Source organism: Heloderma suspectum, chromosome 6 (genome assembly GCF_057233095.1).
Source record: "Heloderma suspectum isolate Gila_16-S chromosome 6, 16-S_ref, whole genome shotgun sequence".
In the NCBI taxonomy this organism is placed as follows: domain Eukaryota; kingdom Metazoa; phylum Chordata; class Lepidosauria; order Squamata; family Helodermatidae; genus Heloderma; species Heloderma suspectum.
In genome coordinates this window covers 127,918,496-127,945,916 of record NC_139463.1, presented here as the reverse complement: position 1 = coordinate 127,945,916, position 27,421 = coordinate 127,918,496, and the positions used below count along the sequence as shown (strand labels likewise).

Genomic DNA, 27,421 nt, shown 5'->3' with positions numbered 1-27,421 from the left:
GAACTGATTTTCTCTTCAAAAGAGTGCCTTTTTTCTCTTGCCCAAGAGGGAAACAAAACCCTATCTATACTGGACTATTGAGCTAAAGCTTCAGAGGTAAGCAATTTATTGATCCTTCACCTGTTCCCCAGCTTTTTTCCAATACTCATTCTCCACACTGTCCTACTGTCTTCCTGACTCCGTTCCCACTACCCCCACATCCACTCTCAGGCCATGAAAGAAAAGAATTGGTCACTCATAGTCTGACTCTTCTCGAGGTGGGAGTTTTCATGGTTCACTGATGCTACGTTTTCAAAGTGCGAAAGTTTTGCTGATCTCCTAGCAAAAAACACTGTCTGCGACGTATTTATGCGACATAACTCGACAGGCTCACAGCCGGCGCCACTCCACAGACCCAGGATGAGCCGCAGCTCCCCGCCCCCCCCTCGCCGCAGCAGACGCCCGCGGGACCTGCTCCTGCTTCGGCGCGCTGCTCTCGCGCGCGGCAGCTGCACAGCTCGTCCGCCTCGGACGCGGGCAGCACCGCGGGCGGCAGCCGGGAGGGGCCACCGGCGAGGGCGCAACCGCGGCCGCCCAGCTCGGCCGGGCCGGGCCGGGCCGGGCCGGGCCGGCAGAAAGGGCCGCCTCCCTTTCCCCGGGCCGACCGCGCGACCCCTCCTGGCGGCTGCCCGCCCCGCGCGCCCCGGGCGCTCGTCCTCTGCCCTGGGCGCCCCCGCGGGCCGCGCCGGCGACCTGCGCGCGGCTCGCCGCCCTTCGGAGCGGGGCTGGGGGACCGGCCGCCGCCCCGGGACCCGCCTCGCCGGCGCTCGTGCGGCGGCCGCGCGACGCCAGCTGCGCCCGCGCGCGGCTGCTCGGCCGCCTCGCCCGGCTCCGCGGGACTCCGCGGGGGGGCGCGAGCGAGCGAGCGAGCGGGACGCGCGCCGTGCCGTGCCGTGCCGTGCCGTGCCGCGGCGCTGCGCCGCGCTGCGCCCCGAGGCGCGTCGGCCCCGCCCGCGCCCGCGCCGCGGATGCGGCTCCCGGGCGGGCGGGGCCCGGGCCCTTCCTGCCCCGCGGCCACCGTCAGCGAGAGACGCTCGCCGCGCTGCGGCAGCGCCCGAAGGGCCCGCGAGAGGCATGGCCGAGCCAGGGCGGAGGGCCTCAGCGCAGGCACGGGGAGCGGGCGCTCGCGGCGCCGAGGCGCTCACGGTCGTGTTACGCCGCGTATTCCGAGCAGCCCGCGCCTCCGCGCCTGGCATCATTCACCACGCAAATCGCACATCAGGATCAACAGCGGACCAGGCAGGTCACCTGTGGAAAGGTGGCGCGGAGCCCGGTTAGATTTCTGCCACTCCCTGTTCTCTTGGCAGCATTTTCGACCGCAGACGGCCGCGCACCGCGAATGTGCAGGGTTCCGCTACCGGAGGCGGGGGCGAGGGGGTGGGAGGAGAATGCTTCTAGCAATCGCCTGTCTGAGTACAGCGCCTCCCCTCCTCCAATGGCTGTACTGGCTGCGGGAGATGGGACTTGTAGTCCAAGACATCGGGAGGGCGCCGGGTTGGGGAAAGCCTGGGTTAGGAAAAGATCGAATCAACCCCAGGCGTCAAATGACAGAAAAAGGCTCAAGTTCGCTAAGCGAGAGTGGGAGAAATAAGACGCAGCAAAGGAAGCTGACTAGCCAGTTCTACATTTATCCTTTCCTAGAAAGACTTATGTAACCTCGGCATCGCATTTCCCCGGAAGTTTCACGAGTGAAGACACTGCTCAGTGTCAGACTCATCTTTGATTCCAGTGATTCAAGGGGGGGGGGGGGCTGATTTCTGGGAATAAGGATCAGCCAAACTGGAGTAGCCATCATACCAGGGTGGATGGGGACGGAGAGAGCTTTAAGTCAGCCTTGGCATGGCATACATGACATTCAGCATCCCATACACAGAGGAATATTGGCCACTGGCATGTGCCAAAAGCCCAGCAAGGTGGTCCAAGTGCCTCTTGGGTTTATCTCAGATGGATTTAACTAAGGCAACCTTCCCCAACCAACTTCACTCCAGATTGGTGACTACAACTCCCAGGATCCCCCAGGCTACCCCATATACTATGATCATCATCTGAGGCCCTCCTCCAAGGGAGCCTCAGAGGGTAGCAACAGGGGACAGGGCCTCTTCCATGGTGGCCCCTGACTATGGAACGCTCTCCCCAGTGAGGCCCGCCTGGCACCAACATTGTCATCTTTCTGGTGCCAGGTTAAGGCTGTCCTCTACTCCCAGGCATTTGGCAGCATGCAATAAGGTTCTTAACAGGTCTTGGGATGTATTGCTTTCTATTACTGTTAATAATTGTATAAAATTGTTATATTTTTGTATTTAACTGCTTTTATATTATGTTACTGTATTGTGTATTAGGGGCTTAATCATTGTAAACTGCTCAGAGAGCTCTGCCTATTGGGAAGTCTAGAAATGTAATGCATGAATGCATGAATGAATCAAGCCAGTCTTGAGTCTGGCTGCCATGCCCCAGGTGGTGCCTCCCAAAGGCCAATGGCTGCTCCCCTTGGCTTTGGAGAAATCCCTTTGGTGAGTCTTTGGGGTGGGGCAGGGGTCCTAGCTCAAGTGGATGTTGTGCCTGCTCATCTCCATGGGAGGGCTCAGGGTGTGTGTGTGTGTGTGGGGGGTGAACTATTCCTCTTGGATGCTGCAGGCTCACCTCTGAGCTTCTGGAAAGTTCCTCATTTGAACATGGAGGACAAATAATATTGACAGTTCAAAGATTGCACCAGGTGGAAGGGTGAAAGTGAGAGTGTGGCTGGGAGAGGGACAGAGAGTCAACAGACAGGGCTTGCACCCTAGAAATACAAAAGCAAAGGTAAAGAAAGACCAATAAACTCCTCATTTTTAAATTTTATGGCCATTCCTCCTGCTTGGGGTCAGCCAAAAATCAGGGTGTGCATGAGAGGGAGAGGGGGTGGAGAATCCTTGTGGAGTCTTAGTGGGCAAAGCCAAAGGTTTAACTGTCAAAGTCACTCAAGAAAATCCATCATCTTCCAGAGGCACGGAAATGCTGATCGGTTCAAAATTTGGATAAATTCAGGGAGACTGAACATGGTATTTTCCCACCGAGCATGTGTTCAGTTAGATAATTTATTGCAAACAGAAATCACAGTGTCTTCTGAAAGGTAAGCAGGGAGATACCTGAGGAATCTGTCTTCAGCACCTCAAGTGGGATTAATAATTTGGGGTCTGAAATAAAATTGTCCATATGTATTGGAAAGCCAAACTTGTGCATGAAAATTGTGCATCTCTTATTCTGGACAACAAAATAGTTCACATCACATTATCATTTTCTTTTTTGATCAGTCACTTTGTGAAACTGCTAAACTTTGAAACGTTGCTTTTGTGTATGTCACCGGCTATAGGGTTGGGTGTTAAATCACGTTCATTTGGCAATTTCAGGAGGGTACCATGAAACAATTTGATCATGGGCGTCTGACATTTTGACTTAAATATCTGAGCCAGTTTCAGTTATGAAACCAGATTTCATTTCAAATGGGAACTTCAGGCTTAAAAATAATTTCCATTACTAAAAAATTATTGTGGGTGTTAAAATTTTGAATTGCAGTTTGGATTGTGTACAAATGGGTGATGCCAAGTTAACTGTGAACCAAATTTTGTTTGAGATGTGGGACTTTAATGAAATGTTTTAAATTGGATCACTATGATTAACTCCCCCCCCCCCCGCACCGCCATGTTAAAAGGCACCACCAAAATTGTATTTGTTTCTTTTGTCTATTTTTTAAGGGAGGATTATTGAGAATGTGTTTGTTAATCCCCATAATTTTAATCTGTGTGATTGGCTGATAAGTGAAATCCTAAATTGCAAGTCAACGTTTTCCACAAAGTTGGACATCTGGACTTTGATGTACCCAATCTGATGAGAAGGAAGAACAACCCCCCACTCTTTTTTTTTAATGAGATGAGGAAAACTCAGTGGGCATACAGGGGGATTCCTGTCCCACCAAATGAATCTAAAGGGCTTTTTTGCTGCTGTGAAATGTCTACTTAATCAACTTGAAATAATGAGGGAGGTGTGCCCTGAAAAGCTAGAACTCTAGGGCGTGATGTGGGTAGAACCAGACACCAGAGACAACACCCACGGCAGCACTAGCTGGGCCGTTCAACCACAATATGGTTGAAGCTTCAGTTTTCACCACACACCTGGGTCCTTACCTCTTCACCATGCCACTTCTCCCCCACCCCAATACCTTCTGATTCCAGATTCCTCTTGTCCAATCCAAACAACAATGATCAAGAATTATCAAGACATTAAGTCCCTGGACACAGCGGATGAAGGTGACATTGATCTCAGAAGAGGTACCTACCTTCCTTCCTTCCTTCCTTCCTTCCTTCCTTCAGGGGCCATCATTATAATTTATGTTGTAAGAATGCAAGAGCAACTGTGCTGGATCAGACCAAAAGCCTATATAGTTCAGGATACTGTTCATAGAGTGGCCAACCTGGGCCAGATCTATACCTCGTGTCACAGCAATATGATCCCATCAGGGTGATGCTGTATTCCTCTTGCGCATTGATACATCGTAGCAAACACAATTGCATCTGTTGAGGTATTTTGGGTAATACAGAATAAAAAGCAGGAAATAACTCTAGAAAAGTGGTATACAGAGTGCATAATGGGTCCCGGGACTTAGCAGTGTGCTTCAATGCTGATAAAATGCACTGGTGTAGATCTAGCCCTGATCTGCTGGAAAGCCCACGAGCAGCGGTGTTATGGCACCAGGGCTCACAGGGCTGCAGCTGACGCTGATGGCTGATGCCACCCCCTCAGAGTTCCCCATACCCACTGAGCCTGGCTGCAATTCTCACAGTAGCTGTGGGAAATGAATTTTCCCAACAGCAATATACCATTTCCTGTTGTAATACAAAGTATTTGCTGGTGTGTTGGTTGATTAAGGCCCATTTAATTTACAAAAGATCTGCTCCTGGTGGAGATAAAGCTGCTAGTATTTTTTGTGAACCGCCCAGAGAGCTTCTGCTATTGGGCGGGTGTGTGTGTGTGTGTGTGTGTGTGTGAGAGAGAGAGAGAGAGAGAATCTTATATATAATTCAAAGTCGGGAGTTGTTTGGTCATCCCTTTTTGACGAATTCTCATGAAACACACTTCACTGGAAATCTCTTGACACACAGATTCCATGAATAACAACAGTTTTCACTATAATTCAAAGTCAGGAATTTATTTATGTCCATAAAGTGTTTTTTTTTTAAGAGTTAGGCTATCTTCTATAAGGTACTATAAAGTTTTATTTTTAATATCCAAAAATGTCAAGTATAATTAAACAAACATAATTGATTGCAAATTGGAGCAAAATGAAATATGAACACAAAAAAGTCTCTGTACACCTTTGTAAACCCAGGTGTAGACAAAATACACTGATTTGCCAGTAACGTATCGCCTGTAAACAAGTCATGAAGGGATTAAGAGACACTTACACTTTGTTTCAATAAATGCAGTTAGTTAAGTTAAACCTGTCTTGGGTGTATGATGATGATGATATAATAGAAATGGCTCACTGATGTCACCACAACTGCCTGCACTTTTGGATTTCCTTGATGGTGTGGCTGTGAGGACTGTCGTGAGTACTTCAGAACTCACCGCTATGCCCACAAGTAGAACATGAGCATAATAGCCCCCTCCTGCTCATGTTCCCCAGCAAGTGATATATAGAGGCATGCAGCCTCTGATACGGAAGGTGGCATATACCTGTCCTGACTAGTAGCCTTGACAGCCTTCTCCTCTTCCATGGCTGGCTCTGATCCCCTTTTAAAGCCCTCCAAGATAGTGGCCATCACCACATGACCATTTGTATAGGGGGAGTGGTGCACACACACAGGATGGTTCCCCAGTGTGTTCCTCTTCATTGCACCGTCTCCCCAGCCCCTGAGGGGTTTGCTCCACCCCAGTCATGGGGGCGGCGTGTCTGCTCTGGCCGGCGCCTGGTTCTCATCCTGCTGGGCCTCCTCTGCATCGTCGTCATCGCAACCATCACATTTGGCTTCACTGGTGAGTAATCCAGTGGGAAGCACCTTGAACCGCAGGGTGGGGCGGGGCTGGCAAAGAGGGGAAGCAAGGCACTGTACAGCAGCAAGGAACCAGCACTGAGTGTGAAAGGCAGCCCGGCCATGCTGGCTGGGAATGATGGGCACTGCAGTCCAGCACAGCTGGAAGGCCACCTGTTCCAACCCTCGAATGTGCAGAAGCCAGTTTTTGTGTAAGGTCTGCCAACTGGAGACCATTTTCAATCTCTCCATGTTGCTCTTGCCAGTCACCAAAAGCTGATCTGTACATGTCAACTGCATACACCACACCTAGGCCCACTTTTGTGGTGGCAGTAAGAGAATCACCTGATCTACAATGGTTGCTTCCACACTAGCCCTTTTCTCTAGAATTGCCATCCTGCTTTCACTCCCTTTTTATGGAGAAGTCATTGCTGCGAAGACATTGCATTCCAGGGTTTTCTGCACTGAGCTCCCATTTTCCCCTTGATTTGTGGTGAGTTTTATGCAATAAGACACAGTTGCACCACCAAGTCATCTAGTGCGGACTGCCCAAGTGCTATTCAGGCTTTTCGGGGTTACTGTGCCTTTAATGAAAAGCTTCCTCCTTACTACTTCTGCCCCCTTTAGGTCCTCCAGTTCAGCATATTATTGCTGACGAATAACCTCTTAATTAATAACCTTCTGTTCCTATCTGTACCTAATTATTGGTTTCCTTCCATTACTCCCACACACATATACACATACACACATACTTTCTTTATAATGAAATAGAGCTAAAAAAGAAAGAACAGAAAACCAGAAAAAAATTAAAGACCAATCCCCACCCCACCCATGGAAAACAGAAGCTGATTGTTGTTGTTCAGTCATTAAGTCGTGTCCGACTCTTCGTGACCCCATGGACCATAGCACACCAGGCCTTCCTGTCCTCCGCTCTCTCCCGGAGTGTGCTCAAGTTCATAGAAGCTGATTAACGAGGGGCAATTCATCACTAATCCCTCCACCATGCGAAACAGGAAGCAATGAGCTTTTCTACACAGGGCATTCATTGTGCACTTGTCATTCCTTACTCACAGTTGCTTATAGGTTCTTTAGAAGATCTCGTGACCCTCTAGTTTCACTTCTGTGTTTTAAGAGCACTTTTCCGAGCTTCTATAGAAAGGAAAATGGAGTATTATTCTGAAAGTGAAAGAAAAGGTATTTTCCAACTTCTATAGTTACTCCAGTATAGTACCGCACCAACTAAGGTTATGTAGTGGAAAAGCAAGAGAGGAAAAGCTATTTGTGTAGAGCTTGGATCTCAATTCTGCAATGAAACCAAAAGTAGATACAGTGGATCAACAGCCTTGTGTAGAAAAGCTCAATGAAAACAACCATGGCACAGAATGCAAGGAGGAAGTTACTAATTAACATTGCAAGGGACCTTTGTTCAATAGAACATACTTGTGACTAATTTTTTTGGAAAGAACTTGGCTCTGGGGATGTGTTTTGCTGGATAATATAGCAGCTTAGTAAGTGTTGTATAGAACCTCTGTTTTAATACTGTTTCCAGCTGATTGTGGAAAAGCAACAGCCTAGTATGGAAGCAACCAGAGAGCCCATTGGACACAAAGAGAATGTGCAGGGAAGGGTCACAGCCAGGGGTGACAGCGTCAAAGCCCATGTGAGTGTAGGATGCAAGGTGTAATACTGGTGGAGGGGACCAGCATAGGATGTCTGTTTATCTCATCTGCATCAGTTTTCTTCAATCTAGGGCGCAAGTTTGACTCTGGTTTATCAGGGATGCAGGAAGTTCTCAAAAGTGTTAATCACTCTATCTTTGCGGAGTTAGCTGCCTTGAAAAAAAAGGGTGAGTGACTGAAACGTAGGGAAAAGGTGGAAGCAGGGGATGGATTGGGTTTTGTTGTTGTGTGGGGGGCACGATAGGAGTCTAATGGGAAAGGGACATTGACAGTTTGGAACATGGCTGAAAACTCCTCTCTTTCCAGCTGCCTGATCTGGCTAATGATTAAAAACTGCAATGACAGGACAGTATTAGTTCCAAGGCTGGCCACTCTGCTTTAAAACTGTTGAAATGAAATTTCCAAAGTAGCTGACAATACTCTAAAAAAACAAGCAAACACCTTTTAAAACAACCAATAAAAAGCAAGTCAGTTAGCACTAGCCCAGCACTTGCCCACGAGACTCGACAAATAAAAGCATCAGGAGCAGCAATAAAAATGACTAAACACCAGATGGCTAGAACATCCAACAGTGGGCAAGCCCTGGGCAGATCACTGTTCAGTAAAAAGCTTGGGCAAATGAACAGGTCTTAACTGGGCACTGAAATTTTAGCCAACAGGTGCTGGGTGGATCTCTCTGGGGAGGGATGCCAACCCACCAAAGGCCGTCTTCCCAGGACCCAGCTTCCTCACCTCGTGGGGAGGGGGGAGGAGAAAGCTTGGACACAGCTTTGCTAACCTCCACCTAACCCCCTAATCCCTTTGTGCAGAGGAAAGTGATCTGAAGAAGCTCATAAACATTGACAAGATGGTGAAAAACCTGACCGTGGAGGTGAACAAAGGTGGGCCAGCACGGAGGCAAGCGAGAGGCAACGTGGGTTTGTCAGTGTGAATGTGGGCCAGTCTAGGGGTGCCGAGATGTGGAGTTGGGGAGGGGGCTGGCATTACAAAGGCCTGCAGAATCAGACCCAAAGGTTAATCTAGCCCATGTTCTTGTTAGTGGCCAGTTAGACTTCCCCTGAAAATGGAGGATCCACTTAGTCATGAGAGTGAATAGCCATGGCAGACCTCCACCAACTCCTCCCCCATGAATTTGTCTAACCCCTTTTACAGCCATAAGAACATCAGCAGAGCCCTGACGCTGGATCAGACCAAGGTCTGTAGAGTCCAACATTCTCTTCCCAAAGTGGCCAGCCAGCTGCCCAGGGGAAACCCACAAGCAGGGCATGAGTGCAACAGCACCCTCCCACCCATGTTCCCCAGCAACTGGTGTACATAGGCTTACTGCCTGTGGTACTGGAGGCAGCACAGAGCCCTCAGGACTAGTGGCCATTGAGCGCCTCCTCCTCCAGGAGTTTGTCCAACCCCGTTTTAAAGCCGTCCAAAGTGGTGGCCATCACGACATCCTGTGGCAGCAAATTCCACAGTTTGACCCTGCGCTGTGTGAAGGAGTCCTTCCTTTTATCCATCCTGAATCTCCCACCTGTCAGCTTTGTGGGAGGACCCCTTTGGGTTCTAGGGTTATGAGAGAGGGAGAAAAATGCCACTTTCTCCCTTTAAGCCCCGTTGCCACCACATCTTCTGGCTGTGACTTCCATAAGTTAATCATGTGCAGAAGCCCCTCTGTTTGCTAGTCCTGGCTGTCGTGGCCCCTTGGTTTCACGGGTGGCGGTGGCTGCATTCTGGTGTTACGAGAGACAGAGGAAAATCTTGATTTGAATGCATCCACCCACGTGATCAGGAGGAGGGCTGCCCTGTATGGGCATCGCTGAGAACTGTATTCAATGACACTCTTTCCCTTTCACCTGCTCCAGCAAAGACAGAGTTCCGGGACCAAATCTCTAAATTTCGGATCAGTGTCCGGACCCTGAATTGTGAGCTGGAGGACATTAAACGCAACGGAACAGGTCAGTAGTGTGTTTTGTGGGAGCATAAAAGGTGCAAGGTAGCTTTGTGGGGGTAGGCCATTTCCACATGAGGCTTTTATCCTGCACCTTTACTGGGTCTTCTGCTTCTGGATTCTTTGCAGGATTAAGATTGGCTCCTTTACACCAGCTTTTTTTCCAGGGTTTTTCTTTCTCTGCTGTTCTATATGTTTCATTATACAGCCACTAGATGGCACTGTGGTGTAACAGAACTGTGTAAATACAGGGAGCGTTTCATAGCACTGTTCAGGATATACCAGACTTTCCTTGATCTAACTGCCTCCCCCCGCCCCACAACAATGGTTGCAAAATTTGGAAGATGCCCTGGAGGAGGAGGATGGACCTGCAAACTACCATGAGTGAGCAAGGCCAAGTGCAGAATAAAAGCCTCATGTAGAAAAGGTCGTAGAGGGGATAGGGAAGCCACCACCAACCTGGTGCTGTCCAGATGTGTTGGACTACAACTCCCACTGTCCCCAGCTGGGGGGTGATGGGAATTGTAGCCAGACACATCTGGAGGGCACCAGATTGGGGGAAGCTAGGATACGGCATGAGCATGTAAAGCAGAGGTGGAGATACAATACTTTTTAGTGTTCACTGATTTACTGTTTCTTTTTATTTCTTTGAGTGTCTCCAAGTGAGCGGGAACTGGTTTCTTCAGGGCATTTGGGGTGTTTTGAGGAATCTGTCTTGGGAATGCCCCAGTGCCATGCCTAGCCATGCCCTTGTTCCAAGGCATTTGGGATGTATTATCTGCGTGGCGCTGTGTGGACACTGGACATGGGAACTGGGCCAGAGATCAGGACTCCAGCCGCTGGTTCAGGGGTCATTGCCATCACACAGAGTATAGCAAGAATATCCATTCCCTGGTAATCCCTGGTTCATGACAGGCAACAAGCTTTTCTACACAAAGCCTTTACCGTGCAATCATGATTCCTGACTCACAGTTGTGTGTGGGTTCTTTAAAGGGCATTGTGATCTTCCAGTTTCGCGTCTGTTTTTTAAGAGCACTTCCCCGGGGTTTCTGCAGAGCAGGGAAGATGGGGTATTATTTCTGAAAGGGAAAGAGCTACTTGCATATTTGTGCTAATCTGCTGTAGCACTGCGCCACCTAGAGATCATGTAGCAGAAAAGCAGGAGGGGAAAAGCTCTTTGTGCAGAGCTCTGATCTCAATTCAGCAATGGAACTGAAAGTAGATACAGCAATTAACAGCCTCGTGAAAAAAAACCTCAACAGCGTCCTGCGTGCCGAGCATGCATTTTTGGCTAGCGCTCCGAGCTCCTGTTTGTTGCCACGACCTCTCCTCCGTGTATTGATCTGATCCATTTGAGGGCCTTTTTTGTGGGTAGCCATCACAACATCTGGTGCCAGGGAGTTCCTCAGGCTAGCAGGTGGGTCAAACTTCTCCAACTGGAGAAGGTGTGTGGGGCTGCAGCTCCCGCCATTCCCAGCCACTGGGAGTTGCAGTCCAACACAGCTGGAAGGCGCCAGACTGAGAAAAGATGCTGCAGAGGCATTCACGAAACAGGATCATTGCACTAGAACTCCTGGGTTGAGTCAGCCTGCGTGGATTCATGCCTGTGCTTGAGAACCTGTCTGAATGCACCATGCTTCTGTCATGCATTAAAAACGTTGTTGTTCAGGCAGGCATTTGGGGTGGGTTAGGGTATTTTAGAAAATGTTTTTATTGTAGAATTTTATTGTTTTAAACTGTTTTTATTGTATGTTGTACATCGCCCAGAGTGGCTGGGTGACCAGCCAGATGGGCGATTAATAAATTTAATAATAAATAAAATAAATAAAAGGACATGGACACGAGAGCATGACTTGTGCTTCAAGCGCAAGAGGCGCAGGTGCAAGGCTGGAAGAGGGCTGTGCAGGAGAAGAACAGAACAGATGCAGAAAATGCCAATGGAGGAGAGCCGTGGGATACTCTGCATTTGACTGGAAGGGGTGAGAATTCAGCCAAATGCCCCATTTGTGTGAAATCTCACCTGAGGTCTGCAGCTGGTGAAAAGGAGCGCTTGCCCCCAAATGGAGTCGGTGCAGGCCCCTGAGCTGGCATGCTCCGAACAGAGCAGGATTCTTCTCTCATAGAACCATAAGAGCCAGAAGGGACTTTAAAGGTCATCCAGCCCCACCACCCGCTGATGTGGGAAATCTGCTGCTACCAGTGGAGGCTGGTGGCTCGGATGTCAGTGGGGCAGTGAATCCACTCCGGGTTTCAGTCCAAACTCTAAAGGAGCTCTCCAAGGTGCAAAGACCTCTTGCGGAGTCTGACTGAAACCCAGAGCAGCTTGACTGCCCCCTGGCAGCGGAGCCACCAGCCTCCACTGGCTGCTGCAGCAGCACCTGCCTTCCAGCCTCTCCTTCTGCCATCAGACGCTGCCAGAGCTCGGCCATTCTGTGATTCTGTCACCCCCCCTTCCCTCGCCCCCAGGAGGCAACACGGGCTGCTGCCCGAAAGGCTGGCATTCGTTCAGCAAGAGCTGCTATTGGGTCTCCGCCACGGAGAAGACCTGGGAGGATGCCAAAGTGGACTGCGAAGATAAGGATTCCCACCTGGTCGTCATCACCAGCTACCTGGAGCAAGTCCGTGGTTTGGGTTTTGCAGCTCTCTGGCTTCTGCCAGCTTTTTTTGGGGGGGGGAGGCTAGGGAGAAAGGCTGCTGGAGACATTAGGGTGGGCTGGGCTGGATCGAGGACTCCTGCCTGCTCTGCTCCCCGTGCGTGCGCAGGCAGCCCCTGACCAATCACAGCGCCAGTGGTGCAGCTGGGTCGTTTTGAGCCCAGGACCTCATGTTCTTGCAGGTGGGGATGCTGCTAGGCCTGGGAGCCATGGGGCCCTGGCCCTGAACCTATTCCCCAGGGTCCTGGGTGTCCCCTGGGGCCAAAGGAAGTGGCATTTTCTCAGCTTGATTGCTATGCAGGGGACAATCTCGAGGGGGAATTCAGCTGGGGAGGGAAGGGTTAACTCTCCCCATACCACACGCTGCCACACACACACACACACACACACACTATTTACTCACATACCTGATGTGGGTTTGGTGAGAAATGCTGGCTGGCTATGCCTCCTGCGAAATCTGAATGAATCCTACTCACTATTTCGAAACTGGCATATTTAGATGTACACGAGCACGTGCAAATTTATGCGGCTTTGTGTCCTCTGGGCCTGGCCCCCAAATCTTTCAAGTGCCGGCAATGCCCCTGTTTATGGGGCTCCCTTTGGAGGCCAGGCGCATGACTTCAGTTGTGAAGCACCACTCAGCTTTCTTTGCTGCTGCTACGTTCCTGGCACGTGAGACCAGCCCTGATTTCAAAAAAGGCCAACAGGGGCTGACCTGTCTGCGGCCTCTCCATCATCTCTTGCTCCCTGGGTGGCCATTTGGGGGACGCCCAGGACTGTGGGCCCTGCGCACCAGCCCCCCCCCAGCCAAGCTGCACCACCGCTGACTAGTGCTTTGCGTCCTCTCTCATGTTAGCAATTTGTGGCCAAGCACACGAAGCCCCGGAACACATGGATTGGCCTGACCTATGAGAACGTGTGGAAGTGGGTCGACGGGACCACGTACACCATACGCAGGATGTGAGTTGGTCGGCCGCTCTTTCAGTATTGCCCCCCCCCGCCACACAAGGCCTGCGGCTGACGTTATGCCACAACCCCACAGGAGTCCTACAGCAGCTTTTCCTGAGGGGCCATTCCAGCTGGGGATGATGGGAGTTGCAGTCCAACAAATCCGGAGGGCGCCAGGTTGGGAGTGACTGCTCTGGCCCAGCACTCCCTCTGCCCTGGCAAGCATGGCTGGATCTTGCCCCGACGCCTGGCCCACACACACCTTCGCCCCAGGAGCTGTTTTCAGCGCAAGGCTCAGCTCCTGGAATACAAAGTAAAGGGTGCCTCTGAGCATGTGAAGAATGCCATTCCCTCACTGCTCGGTGATCGCAGCAAGCACGCCAGAGGTCAGCACTTGCTTCCCATGCAAGGCTTTGTTCTCACACAGTGCTTGTCTTTTAAGAAACTAAGACCTTCTCCCCCCCTTCTGCACATCCCTCGCTTTCACCAGGTTCTCACACGTCGTTCCGCTCTCAGTCCAGCGAATGGGGAGGGCTGTGGCTCAGAGGTGGAGCCCCTGCTTTGCCTGCAGGTCCCCGGTTAGATCCCCACCAGCATCTCCAGGTGGGGCTGGAAAAACCCCCCGAGAACCGTGGCTGCCTGTCAGTGTCGACAACACCAGGCTAGATGGACCTGGGGTCTGCCTCTGTATAACAGCAGCTTCCTCCATCCCTGTGTTCCAGAGACTGGAGGCCTGGGGAGCCCAACAACTATTCCTACCATGACTTCAGGGAGACAGCGCATTGTGCACACCTCTATCGCGACGGCCTGTGGAGCGACGAGCGCTGCACCCACCAGTACACCTGGATGTGCGAGATGGAGACCAAGGCTTGAGCTGCCCGGGTGAAGAATGGCGCAGCGCTCCATCCCGGAGACACGGCGGAAGTGATGGCATCACGTGGCCACTAGATGTTATCTCGCGCAAATAAAAGGGGTTCTCACACAAAGAAAGGTGTCTTCGGTGCCGCCGTCTCCTGCATGCCGCTCTTCACCACAACTGACCTAGAGAAGGCCAGGGCCCCGCTCAGCCACAGAACCCACTTTGAAGGGCTGGAGCTCAGTGGCAGAGCAGCTGGTCTGCCTGCAGTGGGTTGCAGGTTCAATTCCCGGTCTTCCGCTCAAAGGGAAGCAAGTCATGGTGCACAGCCTCTGCCTGGGGGCATCAGAGAGCTGCTGCCAGTCACAGTATGCAATCAACTGGCTGGATCAGGCTTCCCAAACCTGGTGCCCTCCAGAGGGGATGGACTACAACTCCCATCAGCCCTAGGTTAGCTGGGGAAGTCTGAGCTAGACAGACCAACGGTCTGACTCACTAGAATGTTCAAAGCCTTTGGCAGTCCCTCTGTTGAGCCTACCTCGCAGGGTTGTAAGAATATAAACATTGCCTTGGGCAGATCAAGGGTGCCTCCAGACAGAGGGCTCCTACTGCCGTACAGCTATCCTGTCTTCTTCTCCTTAACAGATTTTCTGTGGTCAGGGAAAAGATGGGAGAAGCGGTAGGAAAACACGGGAGGTTTATGAGTGGGAGACTATGACAACTAGACGCACACACCCCTTCGCGTTCCATGATCGAGGCAAGAGGATGGCACAATAAATGCCTCATCTGGAAGCACCTCCAGAAAATTACAGGCTGGTTAGCTTGACATCTGTTCTGGGTAAACTGGTGGAAAGCATTCTTAAAGATTACAATTACTGAGATATAGACAAGCCCTGCTGAAAAAGAATCAGCATGGCTTCTGCCCAGCCTTCCCCCTTCCATCAGACTGCAGCAGACGGCCTCTCTGCTGGTAGCTCCTTTGGTTCCTCCTCTCCCAGAACTGTTTCCAGCTGGTCATTATAAGAATGACTATTTCACTTTTAGGAATTGGTTACCAAGTTTCTTTTTTTCCCTCCTCCTCTCCTTTTGTGTCATGTCTTTTAGATTAGAAGCCTGAGAACAGGGACTTTTAAAAAAATGGACTATATGTGAGCTGCTCTGGAGCCTTTTTGGCTGAAGAGCAAGGTTAAAAAAATGCTAACAATAAATGAACAAATAAATGCTCTTAGCAGCACACTGAAAAAAGTGACAGAAACTAAGAAAATACAAGGTATTTTAAATCTGTGTTTTATTTTCTATTTGATTGCTAGGCCACAAAGTCTTAGGGGCTCCCAAAGGATGCAGTCACACCACTAAATTCCGCATTGCTCTGTCAGCGAGTGCATAGTCCGACAGGAGTGAGGGCTCCTGAGATTCCTGGGGTCTCCAGATGTGTTGTCACCCAACACATCTGAAGTGACCCAGTTCGGGAAGGCTGACAGAGCTGACTGCAAAGGATGCTGGAAGCCAGGACTCTTTGGCTTCCCAGAGGAGAGGGAGCGGCTGAGCAGGGACATTCTGCTCCTGCAACACAGGGCGGGACTCTCCAAATCTTATATTTATTTATTTATTTATTTATTTATTTATTTATTTATTTCTATACCGCCCAATAGCCGAAGCAAATCTTCAGCCTGTGCCCTCACCCCAGGCACGGCTCATTCCCCCAGCGCCAGTTGCCGCATGGCCTCTGCTTCGAAGCGGAAGACATGCCAGCCCTCTGTGGCCGTCAGGTCCATGGCCCCTTCGCGGAGGTAGAAGTCGATGGCCGGGCGATTCCAGTCTAGCACAGAAAACCTCATCTGTGTGCAGCCCTTTTGCAAGCCAAGCTGGAGGGCAACCAAGAGCAAAGCGTTAACCAGAAAAGGACAGGAAGTGGGTCTGACGGGGGTTGGCATGGGGAAGGGGGGCATAGCTCTTTGGCAAGAGCCCCTGCTTTGAATGCACAAGGCCCCAGGTTTGATCTCCAGCTTCTCCAGGAAGAGATGGAAAAATCCCTGCCTGAAACCCTGGAGAGCCATTGCTGCCAGTCTGTGTTGACAATACTGGGCTAGATAGACCCAGGGCCTGACTCAGCATAAGGCAGTTGCCGATGCCCCTATGGGATGCAAGACTCCTGGGTTCTCTGAGAGGAAAGCGGGATGGCACACAAGTGTTCCACACTCGGAATACTGTGTAGTTCTTTTCACTGCACCTCAAAAGGGATACTGCAGAGTTGGAAACAGGGCAGAAAAGGGCAGCCAGTGATCACGGGACTGGAGCAGCTCCCCTATGAAGAACGGCTGCAACATTTGGGAGTGTTTCGCTTAGAAAAAGGGTGAGTGAGGGGAGACATGAGAGAGGGGTGCAAAGTGATGCCTAGTGTGAGGAAAAAGGAGAGGGAGGCATTTTTCTCGCTCTTTCATAACATTAGAACCCAACGGGGTCCTCCCATGAAGTTGATAGGTGGGAGATTCAGGACAGAAAAAAGGAAGGACTCCTTCACACAGTGCAGAGTTAAACTATGGAACTCAGTATTGCAGGATGCAGTGATGGCACCAATTTGGATGGCCTGAAAAGGGGACTGGGCAAATTCATGGAGGATAAAGCTATCAATGGCTACTAGTCCTGGTGGCTACATGCTGCCCCCACTATCAGAAGCAGTGAGCCTGTATACGCCAGTTGCTGCTTGTCAGTTTCCCATGGGCAGCTGGTGGGCCACGGTGTGAACAGAATGCTGTGCGAGATGGACCTTGGTCTGATCCAGCACAGCTTTTTTTGGTGTTCTTATGTCTGGGGATGAGCTAGGATTCCTGGGTTTTCTGGGAAAGGAGTAGAAGAGGATATGGGGGGCCAGGGTTCCTTGTGTAATTGTGGAAATTCAAGGGGAAAGGGGCGAAGCCTGGACACCTGGGTTCTCAGGAGGGGAGTGAATACCACTGAGAAACACGGTTAGGGAGGCTGCGGCACCAGGGCTGCATCCCTGCCCCTTGAAGCAGGTAGCGGAGAGACTGGGCGGCTTCCAAGTCCCTCCGTTTTGTTGTGAAGGAGGCGTCAAAGTGGCCAAGGACACGCTAGCCGCCCCCCCCCCCCCCCGGAAACTAGTGACTGGGTGATGTTAGGATGAGGAGCACAGAAGCAAATGGTCGTTACCTCAGCAATTGCACTCATGAGTTTCTTCCCGATTCCTTTCCCTGTGATGAAGGGCCGGGGGAGAGGGAGGGAAAGGGAGAGAGCAGTACAACAAGATGACCTGGAAGGGCTAAAAGAGCAGCCAGGACGCCTGTGTCCTCAGACGAGCATTAAGTTTCCAACCACAGCGCTTGCTCCAAAGAGAAAGCCACAGAATTTGACCCACCTTGTCTAGGTTGCCCCCAATCAGCCATTTTGTATTTAAAGGGCCTAAGCCATCCTTCCCCACATACAACCACACAGAGGGCTTCTTCACACGGAGCTTTTGTCCTGCTATGGAGGTGGCTCTGTCACGGAAGTATGCGGGCTCATGAGATGACGCTGTGACCCTCCAGGGTGTCTCCTGCCAATTCCCCCAGCCTATCCCATGTTTTCCCCAAATGCAAAAAATGTGGTATTTTTTCCAGCCCACGGAACAGGAGCGCCATGACCTCCCCGTGAAATTCTCCAGTAATAGAAGAAACCCGCTGTGGGCGTTTGTTTTCAGTTGTTGGGGGCATTGTAAGGATGACGAAGGCACTGAGAATGGGCTGCAGGGCATGACCAGAGTGGGGTTGCACTGAAGGAGACTGAGCAGATGTGACAGGTGCAAGGGCTTGTGCTCTCTCCCTTCCTTGCAAGGAGGGGGGGCACACGGTTTGAGAGTGACTCCTGCCTCCGCTCAAGTCTTGCTGAGGAAGGAAAGATCTGCGCCCAACATGCCCCCCGCTGGCGATTTCCCCCTTTGCTTCAAGGGACCCCCCTGCCAAACTGCCCAAATCCTGGCCACAGCGCAGCCGCTGACCGCTTGGCAACAGCAGCACCAGACGGCGCCAAAGAAGTGCATCACTCTCAAAACCACGTGCCTGCCGTGTAAATGCTTGCGCACATTTCTCGACTGGAGGGAGAAGAGGGTAAAATGCCTCCCTGCAACGAAGGGAGACACATCTGATCCCCCACCCCACCAAGCCAGAAGCAACATCCTCTGCTGATTCAGAGCACCCCATTACGTTCAATGGAGCTTAACTCCCAAGTAAGCATGCCAAGGGTTGCAGATTTACAGCGTGTCAGTCCCCACCCACCAGTAACATGCAAGGGGAAGGAAAGGGAGCAGGAACCAGGAAGGAATTATCACTACACCCTGAGCGGCATCACCGCCCTCCCCTCCGTGAGAAGGAAAGAAACGAAAAATGAAAAAATGAAAAAAGGGGGGGCAGCCATCTAAAGAGAACGACCCAGTCCTGCACTGATACCAGATGGGGAAAGAACCGGCATTGATATGGAATTCTCTGCCCACGTGATGGAGCCCAGAGGCACATCACATTTTATTTATTATACTTTCTGCCCATTTGAACAGGCTCCCTCCTTCTCCTTTCCACCCCGTCCAAATTACCTACCCCGAAATTCTGGCATGACGTAGAGGTCTTCCATGTAGATGTTCCTGCCTTTCCAAGTGCTGTATGTGAAAAAATAGAGCCCATAGCCTACAAGAGTGTGACCTGTAGGAAGAGGCAGGGTGGGGGAGAGAAAAGGGGAAGGGGTTGATCTGTCTTGAACTCAGTTTTACTGCCACAGGCTCTGGAAGTTTCATCTATGTTGCGTTAGACAGCCTCCTGACCCCTTTACAGAACTGAAGTTTCCAACGTTCCTGGGTTGGAAAGATGCCATGAGAGTTAAACAGGCTTGAAACGGGCAGTGCAACCCTATAGATGTGTCCTATTTTTACTTCCTTTTCTAATTACATCCAAGGTGGAATTTGCCTTTTCACAGCAGCTGCTCATGGGGTCAGCATTTTCCTCAAGCAGTCCACCACAGCCCCAAGGTCTCTTTCTCGGTCACGCACCACCAGCTCCGATCCCATCAGCCTCCCCATGAAGTTGGGATTCTTTGCCCCAAGGTGTGCCACTTTGCATGTGCTTCCACTGCACCGCACCGGCCATTTCAAGGCCCGTTCCTCCGGCATGGAGCGGCCCTTTCGGAGCTCTTCTTAATCCCTTTTGGCACCACCCCAGAAGGCCAGCCTGATGCCACAAGCAATTGCTTGGGGGTGGAAATTGTATTTGGAAGCACCAACAGAGCATGGTGGGCCAAGATGCTGTGTGACGGAGCAAGGAGCCCGTGGCCGCCACTCTCAGGCTTGGCGTGGCAGCTCCTCTGCTGCACCACCAAAGTGTCTTGGGTGGGTGGCCAGGGGGGCGGTCCTCTCCTGAGGATGCTGAACAAACAAGTCAGCCATGCTAGTGACCCCCAAGTGAGGGAGGGCTGATTTCCCCCCACATGGCACGCAGGACAGCCAGGGTGGCATAGCGGTTAGGGTGTTGGACCGGGACTCGGGAGACCTGGACTCCAGTCTCCACTCAGCCATGAAATTCCCTGGGTGGCTTTGGGCTAGCCTACCTCACAGGGCTGTGGGGAGGATAAAACAGAGAGGAGGAGGACTGTGTAAGCTGCCTGGGGGTCCTCGCAAGAGGAAAACGGCAGGAGATAAATATAATCATGAAGAAAGAAATGATAAATATCAGCCTCACTTACCGTCTTCGCTCTGGCACTGAGGGGGGACCTCGGCCACCACGCATTTATAGAAGGGGTCCTGGCTGAAGCCATCTTCACAAAGGCCTGTACATGGCAAGGGGGAAAGAAGAGAGCGGTGCCAGAGGAGAGGAAGGGCAGGGAAAAGGGCAGAACGAGGAAAAAAGCCTGCAGGAGCACCGACTGTACAGATCATTTTAAAGGACTTCAATCACAGATGTGTTTTGAGCCCGCGTATTTTTGAAGGGAAGCTTGCACCATGAGGAAGAGAAGGCGGTTGGATCTCTTCACCCACTGGAAACTCATCTTCCATCCTCCTCCCTTTCCTTTCTCATCTTCCCTATACTGAATTGTACATGTAGGTCTCTTGGGGCAGGGACCCATCCTCCTGCACTTTGCGGAGTGCCATGCACAATTGTGGCCCCACCCTAGTCCCATGGGCCAAATCTGGCCCTCTGGGATTCCCCAGAAGGCCAGCCCTTCTGCCCCAGCCCCCCGCTCCCCCCTGCTCCTTTGGTGGCTTCCCAGCCTTTCCCTGTTCCAAAAGGCTGGAATGCCTCCCCTGCAGTCGAGTGGCCAGCAGGAAGAGCTGGAAGCTACGATATCCAGGTGCTTGGGGAATTTTGGCCCCGCCCCTTCCTTTGGTCCCACCCACCACCGGGATGCAGCCCCCGAGTGCTCCTTCGAAGTGGAATTTGGCCCCCGGGCTGACAGAGGTCCCGCTCCCCTGCCCAACACGGATATAAGCTGACCTGGAAATGCCGATGGCTCTGAAGGTGCAGGGTACGCGCTTTAGAAACAAACATGTCCACAGTGACTGAGCAAAGGCCGTGCAGTTGCCTGTGTTTAGAGCCGAGAAGGAGGGAGGCAGTTCTTTCACCAGCCTCTCTCCTTCTGTCATTGTACTGCTCCATTTGCAGGCAACTCTCTGCTGCGGCATCTCAAAGATGGGGCTTGGGGTGAGGGGGTGGGGAAGCCGGCTGGTGGAGACCCACTTGGGCCCACTTGCACAATACATTTTTCAGGCAGAATCGGAATTGTGCGGCCATCCTTGGACAGTTGTTTGGGTGGAGGGGGTGCCGAATCTGAGCACTTCTGGGAGGCCAAGAGAAGGAGGACGGTCCAGCCGCAACACCCCCATCCCCGTTTCTTCATATTAGCTGAGTGTGTCCCTCCAATACGTCCACCTGATCAAGTCTAAAGCAAGCCAGTTACTTAACTTGATATAACTGGGGTGGGGGTTGCAAGCTCTCCAATGAGAAGATTCCACCACCTACCTCCCCGACCCCCAAATATGGCCATGGATCTGTGTGAGTAGAGCAGGGGGAGCTTCACCCAAGCAATTCCCACCCGGAGTCGGGCCTCACCTTGCTCGCTGATCTTCACCTGCTCAGAAAGATTCTCAAATTCCGCCAGTTCCTGAGGAGAGACACAGACACCATCAGGCACAGATGCACAAAACAGCCAGGCTCACCGAATCCCTCTCTCAAGGTCCCACACTTTCACCTGCCCAAATGCTACACTGGAATTTGACCCCCCACCCGACACCTGCTCTTAAAGCAACTCACTTGCATGGGAAACTGTCCCTGAAGCCACCCACCCCCTCCAACGCGCCGATTTTGGAGGGCAGCAGTAGAAACGTGTGGGCAGAATGCCTCAGATGCACAAAAGGAAGGAGATTTTTCCCTTCATCTAATTACTGACTGTTCCCTGGGACTGTAGTCTGTGGCCTGGTCCATCGGCCAGAAAACCAAGGGCTGCTGGGGGGCTGCACCCCCCAGTGACCAACCTGGCCCCATCCATCGCCCAGAGAAGGAACAGGTGCAGGCAGCATGTTTTGCCTGCCAGAAAGAACACCTGTAAGAACTCTGAAACAAAGAACAGCTGCCTGAGCAGTGTTTTTTCCTCCTCCCTCCCAATTCCTTTTCCTTTTGTGTCATGACTTTTAGATTGTAAGCCCAAGGGCAGGGACTGTCTCAATATTCACCTTTCTAAGCAGCTTGGGCAGCCTCTTTTTGGCTGGAGAGGAGGGTAAAAATGTTGACAATAATGATGACGATGACAATTTTATTTATTTATTTATTTATTTATTTATTTATTGCATTTATACCCCGCCTTTTTTCCTCTTGCAAGGAACCCAAGGCAGCTTACATTATCCTCCTCCTCTCTGTTTTATCCTCACACCAACAACCCTGTGAGGTAGGTTGGGCAGAGAGTCTGTGACTGGCCCAAAGTCACCCAGTGCGCTTCCATGGCCAAGTGGGGACTAGAACCCGGATCTCCCAAGTCCCAGTCCAACATTCTTGCCACTATACCACACTGGAGAGTTTGCTGCCACAAGATGTGGCAATGGAGCTTAGTTTAGATAGCTTTGAAAGGGGAATAGACAAATTCATAGAGGAGATGGGAGAGGTCTCTCAGGGGAGGGGCTGTAGCTGTCAGGATTCCTTTTGCCCCACTGAACTTCAAAAGCCGAATCAAACACAGACAAGAGGCTTCAATCTAAGGCTTTTAATCCATTACTTCAAAGGGTCATACAGATGCAAATTCTCAGTGACTCTCAGTCTACAAGGAAATGCCTTCAGGGGATTCAAAAGATAGCTACAAAAGGGAGTCAGTCTCACTAGCCTAACTTAAGGCGGGTGGGAGGTCTCTGTCTCTCGTGAGGTTCCTAGGCGCAGTTGTTCACGCAAGGACAAGCGGGTAGACCGCCTAAGTTCCACCCCAGCCTTCTCCCTCTTGGCTCTGCGTCTGTGCCTGGCATCTATTAATTCAGGCTCCCCAAACCCTGCCTCTCCCTGTTCACTGTCTCTCACAGGGTGTGTGTGTGTGTGTGTGTGTGTGTGCGCGCGCGCGTGTGTGTGTGTGTGAGAAAAGGGACCCTCCTCCTCCAGCTGGACCTTTGAAACCCAAGGAGCCTGCCTAGCCATGTCTGGACTAGCCTGGGAAAATATCTCCCCCATGTCTGGCGGTTCTGCTTCAGAATCTGAACTACTATCCCACTCCCTGCGCTCAGAAACACTCCTGACAGTAGCTCAGTGGCAGAGTGCCTGCTTTGCAGGCAGAAGGTCCCAGGTTCAATCCCCAACAGCTATAGGTAGGATTAGGAAGGAATCCTGCCTGAAACCCTGGAGAGCTGCTGCTGCCAGTCAGTGCTGGCAATACTGGGCTAGATGGATCTAGGGCCTGACTCGGTATGTCCTGTGTTCCTATGGGTTATTAGCTGTTATGGGCAACTGGAACTCCAGGTTCAGAGGTGATCTACCAGAGACCAACAGAGGACGTTTTTTGCCTTTGTGCCCTGCTTACGGGTTTCCCAGAGGCATCTGGCCGGCCACCATGGCAAGCCGAATGTCAGATTAAAATGGCCTTTGGCCCAATCCAGCAGAGAGCTCACTCTAGGTCTTGATGCTGTTTCAAAATATAGGAGTCAATTAAAACAAAGAGTTACAAAAACAGTTTTGTGGCATCTTAAAGACTGCCAAATTTATCGTGGGCAAGAGCCCCCTTTTGTTAGATGCACACAATGTAACCTCATTTGGCAGGTTGTACATGCACCACATACATACATTGGTATATAGAGGAAAACATCATAAATCCTGGGGCCCAAAGGCCATGAAATACAAGCACTATCCATGACATATCTATTCACATTTCAATGTGACATATCTATTTCACATTTGCAATGCAGCAAAAACAGCATTTGTGAGGCCCCATAAACACATAACAGTTTTATTGCAGCAAAAGCTTTGTTATCTTTAATTTGCAAATATTATAGAGGGAGGAGAAGAGCGGGGGTGGGGGGATGCAGCGGGGAATGCCAACTTTAAGCTATGGAACCCAAAAGCCCATGAGATGAGATGCAAGAGTCTTAGCTTGTGACATTTCTATGCAAAGCTCAAAATCATATTGTCAAGGAAAAGGATCCCACTGGGACCAGCCCCACCTCTCTGCAAGGAAGGACCACTCAGGACCCAATCCCAGGACCCCCTTCCCCAAAACAGGACTGGCTGAACTTGGCCTTTCAGTCCCCCAAAATACCCAGTAGCCACCCTCTTAAGCCAAGAGACACTGAAAGTAGCACTGAGGTTATGCAGAGAGATCACACCAACTTATGGTTGGAGGTTTATCAGGATCAAAATAAAGGGGTGGAGGGAAAGGCAAGAATGGAGGTAACAAGTTACACAAGAGGGTGCAAAGCCAAATCACTGAACTATAAACAGAGAGCTTCATGAACGTGCACCCAAGTAAAATAATAAACCTACCTGGCCTATCCTTACATACCTAAGCATGGATCTCCCCGAATAGCAACCAGCCATCTGCAGGTCCAGGACCACAAGGATGAAGGGGGACGCCATGCCTTGACCTCAGCCCACTTTTACAGCCCAGCCCTGGTAACCCTGCGCAGATATTGCTCCAGCCATCACTGGCTCCGTCCCTGGGCGGACTGCCCTGGCCTCCAAGAGGCTGGGACTCCCGACCAGCTCCAGCTGTCAGCATTTCCCAATTTGCAGGGGCTGCGCCTGGCCTTGGGCGAAGGGCCGAGGAGCCTCTCGATTACACACCATTCCAGGCGGTGACCTCCGATGCGACAGCCTGGCCCGATCTTATGGCAGGAAGCAGGCCGTTATCCTTGACACACATACATAAGAGGAAAACCCAGCAGCGGGAAGAAGCGATCGCACCGTTTCCCCAAGCGCTGCGCTAACGCTACCTTTGTGGGGGAGAAATTCTTGGCCTGGTTACGCACTAAACAAGCAGAATCTAACTCCCCGATCCGTTCCAGTTCAGCCGTTTCTAGCTGGCGTCACCCTTTGAAGTCAGAGTAGCGCTACTTTTTCAGCTCAGTGGCAGAGTCGCCCTGGCGAGAGACTGAACTCTTCCCCCACCAGTTTTTCCGAGGGTTGCCATTTGAGGCATCAGATCTGTGTAGATTTATTCTCGGCGTAAAGCAGCCCTCGACTAGCTGGAGCCTTCCAGAAGTGTTGGAGCAGACCGCCCACTGTGCCCAGCCCACATGGGAATGATGGGCTCGCTAATCCAAAACATCTGCAGAGTGCCCTGTGTAGAGGCTGACCTGATTGTCCTGCATAGGCAGCAGGGGGGCATTCCTAGCGGGTGAAGGCTCCTATAGCTCTGGGGGATGGCAAAGAAACAAACAGATTATGCAGTTTTGTTGGTCCATTTTTTTTTGGAAAAAAAGTTCCAACCTCCACAATAGGACCGATTTAGATGTCACTAAAACTCGAACACCCTTTCAGGTTCATCAGAGTGCTTTATCAGGGAGGAGGTGGGAATGATGTCGTTGCTCCCCAAGTCTGCAGTTTGTAACAGCTTTATAAGAACATAAGAAGAGCTGTGCTGGATCAGAGCGAGGGTCCATCTAGGCCAGCATTCTGTTCACATCGTGGCCAACCCGCTGCCCGGGGGAAACCCACAAGCCGGAGCGCAACAGCACCCTCCCGCCCAGCCACTGGCGCACGTCCACAGGCTCGCTGCCTCTGCTACTGGAGGGAGCACACAGCCCTCAGGACCAGCAGCCACTGAGAGCCCCCTCCTCCAGGAATTTGTCCAGCCCCCTTTTACAGGGGGTCCAAACGGGTGGCCACCACGACCTCCTGTGGTAGCGAATTCCAGTTTAACTCTGTGCTGGGTGGAGGAGCCCTTCCTTCGATCTGTCCCGAATCTCCCAGACCCTGTTGGGTTCTAGTATTAGGAGGGAGAAAAATGTCTCCCTCTCCACTTTCTCCACCCCAGGCATCGTTTTGCACACCTCTATCGCGTCTCCCCTTCCTTGCATTTTCTCTAAGCTAAACTGTCCCAGCTGTTGTAACCTTCCCTCACAGGGGAGATGCTCCAGCCCCTTGATCATTTTAGTTGCCCTTTTCTGAGCTTTTTCCAGCTCTACAATATCTGCTTTTTTAGGTGTGGCGCGCAGAACTGGACACAGTATTCTGAGTGTGGCTGCGCCATGGATTTGTACAGGGGCAGCATGATGTTGGCAGTTTTGTTCTCAGTTCCTTTCCTAATTATGCCTAACATGGAGTTTGCCTTTTCCGCAGCAGCAGCACACTGGCTTGACATACAAGGACTGCTATGAGCCCATCTGCCCCAGGGTGGTGGCCTCCAGATGTGTTGGATCCCAACTCCCATGGCCATGCAGGCTGGGAATGATGGGAGTTGCAGTCCAACCGATCTGGAGGCCACCAGCTTGGAGCAGATGGGCTTATAGCAGTCTTGAGCTGGGCTTGTGGGCGTCACTGGATCTGCTCGCGCTGCTGCATGCCAGACAGTATCCAGGGCCATTTTTCGGCGGCACAACCAGTGGGCGACATCAGCCCTCCCACAGCTGGTGCCCTTCAGATGCGCTGCATTGCACCTCCCAGCCAGCCCTGCCCTGCATGATGGGAGCTGTAGTTCTGACACACGTGGAGAGCGCCCAGTTGGGGAGAAGGCTAGCGCAAAGAAATGGGGGTGCGGCCCGCAGGCCAAGGACACCTGAATGGGGCAGCTCACCCCGGTTGCCTGCGTGCCTCTGGCAAGCGCAGCCTGCGTATGTTTACTCTGGAGTAAGCCCCCCTTCCATAGGCCTTACTCTCAAGGAGGCGGGCCAGGTTCCCCCGCCCCAGACGCGTTCACTACCACTCCCAGAACCCCCCACTTGCCGGGGGATTCTGGGAGTCGCAGCCCGACGCATCGGGAGGGGGCGGCGGCAGGAAGGCCGCTCCGCTGCCGGCGCCCTGGCGGGGAGCCCTCGCGGGAGGGGCGGCCTCGCCGGCGGCGGCGGCGAAGGCCGGGGGGCGCCGCGCCGCGCCGCGCCTACCCGGATCAAGCGCACGACGTCCGCACAGTCCTCGGCTCGGCAGGCGCGGACCGAGACGGCGGGGGCGGCCATCGCCAGCGGCTCCGGGTCCGCGGCCGCGCCGCCTTTCCCAGGATGCCCCGGGAGGGGGGTGGGGAGAAGACGGGCGGGGGCGGAAAGAAGCGGGCCCCGGGGCTCGCGGGGCCGGGCCAGATTCAGCCCTACCGCGAGGAGGCCCGCCGCAGCCAGTGGGCGAGAAGCCCGTCGTGGCCGGCTGGTCACGCGCATTTCAGCGGGTCGCCGCGCTGAGGAGGACTTGAGCCTGGATCCAGCCCAGGGGATGCCGTGTTCGATCCGTCAGCCAGCCCCGCAGTCGAGGCGGCCCGAATCCAGCCACTTTAAAAACGGCGATTGGGACGATTAGGGCGCCAACCTGCGCATGTTTAGGCAAAAGCGCCCTAAAACTCCCAGCAACCCCAAGCAGGGAATCCTGGGAGTTCTCGGACTTTTTCTGCCTCAACATGCATAGGATTGTGGGACCTTTTTCTGCCTCAACATGCATAGGATTGTGGGACCTTTTTCTGCCTCAACATGCATAGGATTGCACCCTAAGAATGGCTTATTCTTGAGAATAGTCTTGAATGGTGCATCTCCTCAGCAAAACACTTGGGCAGCTAGGCAGAGGGCTACATCATGCACTAAAGCACCCTTCCCCAACCTGATGCCCTCCAGATGTGTTGGACTGCAACTCCCATCATTCCCAGCCAGGCCCAAGAGGGTCTGA

At 52.1% G+C, this 27,421-nt stretch overlaps 2 protein-coding genes across 24 annotated transcripts; one reads left to right on the top strand and one right to left on the bottom strand.

The window, feature by feature from the left end:
• The first annotated feature begins 11 nt into the window (after window positions 1-11).
• Window positions 12-14,258, top strand: LOC146343171 (asialoglycoprotein receptor 1-like). Of its 20 annotated transcripts, none has more exons than XM_084806754.1 (10): window positions 12-96; window positions 4,248-4,343; window positions 5,923-6,048; window positions 7,795-7,890; window positions 8,533-8,604; window positions 9,577-9,669; window positions 12,129-12,280; window positions 13,173-13,276; window positions 13,755-13,867; window positions 13,987-14,248. In XM_084806754.1, the coding sequence occupies exons 2-10, from the start codon at window positions 4,274-4,276 to the stop codon at window positions 14,148-14,150; spliced, it is 990 nt and encodes a 329-aa protein (XP_084662880.1). In that variant the 5' UTR covers window positions 12-96; window positions 4,248-4,273; the 3' UTR covers window positions 14,151-14,248. The 20 variants fall into 20 exon arrangements, with proteins under 20 accessions (XP_084662880.1, XP_084662878.1, XP_084662888.1 ...); XM_084806752.1 differs by having other exon boundaries at window positions 7,780-7,890; XM_084806763.1 differs by lacking the exons at window positions 12-96; window positions 13,755-13,867 and adding exons at window positions 2,769-2,838; window positions 3,021-3,148 and having other exon boundaries at window positions 13,987-14,258.
• A 1,126-nt stretch (window positions 14,259-15,384) lies between these two features.
• LOC146343170 (thialysine N-epsilon-acetyltransferase-like) lies at window positions 15,385-27,097 on the bottom strand. 4 transcript variants are annotated; one of them, XM_084806748.1, is made up of 6 exons: window positions 26,659-26,769; window positions 21,203-21,254; window positions 19,839-19,922; window positions 18,704-18,805; window positions 17,289-17,329; window positions 15,385-15,985 (listed from the first exon to the last, which is right to left on the bottom strand). In XM_084806748.1, the coding sequence occupies exons 1-6, from the start codon at window positions 26,728-26,730 to the stop codon at window positions 15,815-15,817; spliced, it is 522 nt and encodes a 173-aa protein (XP_084662874.1). In that variant the 5' UTR covers window positions 26,731-26,769; the 3' UTR covers window positions 15,385-15,814. The 4 variants fall into 4 exon arrangements, with proteins under 4 accessions (XP_084662874.1, XP_084662876.1, XP_084662875.1 ...); XM_084806750.1 differs by lacking the exon at window positions 26,659-26,769 and adding an exon at window positions 26,863-27,097 and having other exon boundaries at window positions 15,386-15,985; XM_084806749.1 differs by lacking the exon at window positions 17,289-17,329 and having other exon boundaries at window positions 15,386-15,985.
• Between the last annotated feature and the right edge of the window lie 324 nt (window positions 27,098-27,421).

Bases quoted from the DNA above. Each gene is read 5' to 3' on its own strand.
- LOC146343170 (XM_084806748.1), bottom strand. From the start codon at position 26,730: ATGGCCGCCCCCGCCGTCTCGGTCCGCGCCTGCCGAGCCGAGGACTGT. The intron at 21,255-26,658 runs GTAGGCGCGGCG...GTCTCTCCTCAG, and splicing joins ACGTCGTGCGCTTGATCCGG to GAACTGGCGGAATTTGAGAA. The intron at 18,806-19,838 runs GTAAGTGAGGCT...CTCTTCCTACAG, and splicing joins TCAGTGCCAGAGCGAAGACG to GTCACACTCTTGTAGGCTAT.
- LOC146343171 (XM_084806752.1), top strand. From the start codon at position 4,274: ATGATCAAGAATTATCAAGACATTAAGTCCCTGGACACAGCGGATGAA. The intron at 7,891-8,532 runs GTGAGTGACTGA...CCCTTTGTGCAG, and splicing joins AGCTGCCTTGAAAAAAAAGG to AGGAAAGTGATCTGAAGAAG. The intron at 12,281-13,172 runs GTCCGTGGTTTG...CTCTCATGTTAG, and splicing joins TCACCAGCTACCTGGAGCAA to CAATTTGTGGCCAAGCACAC.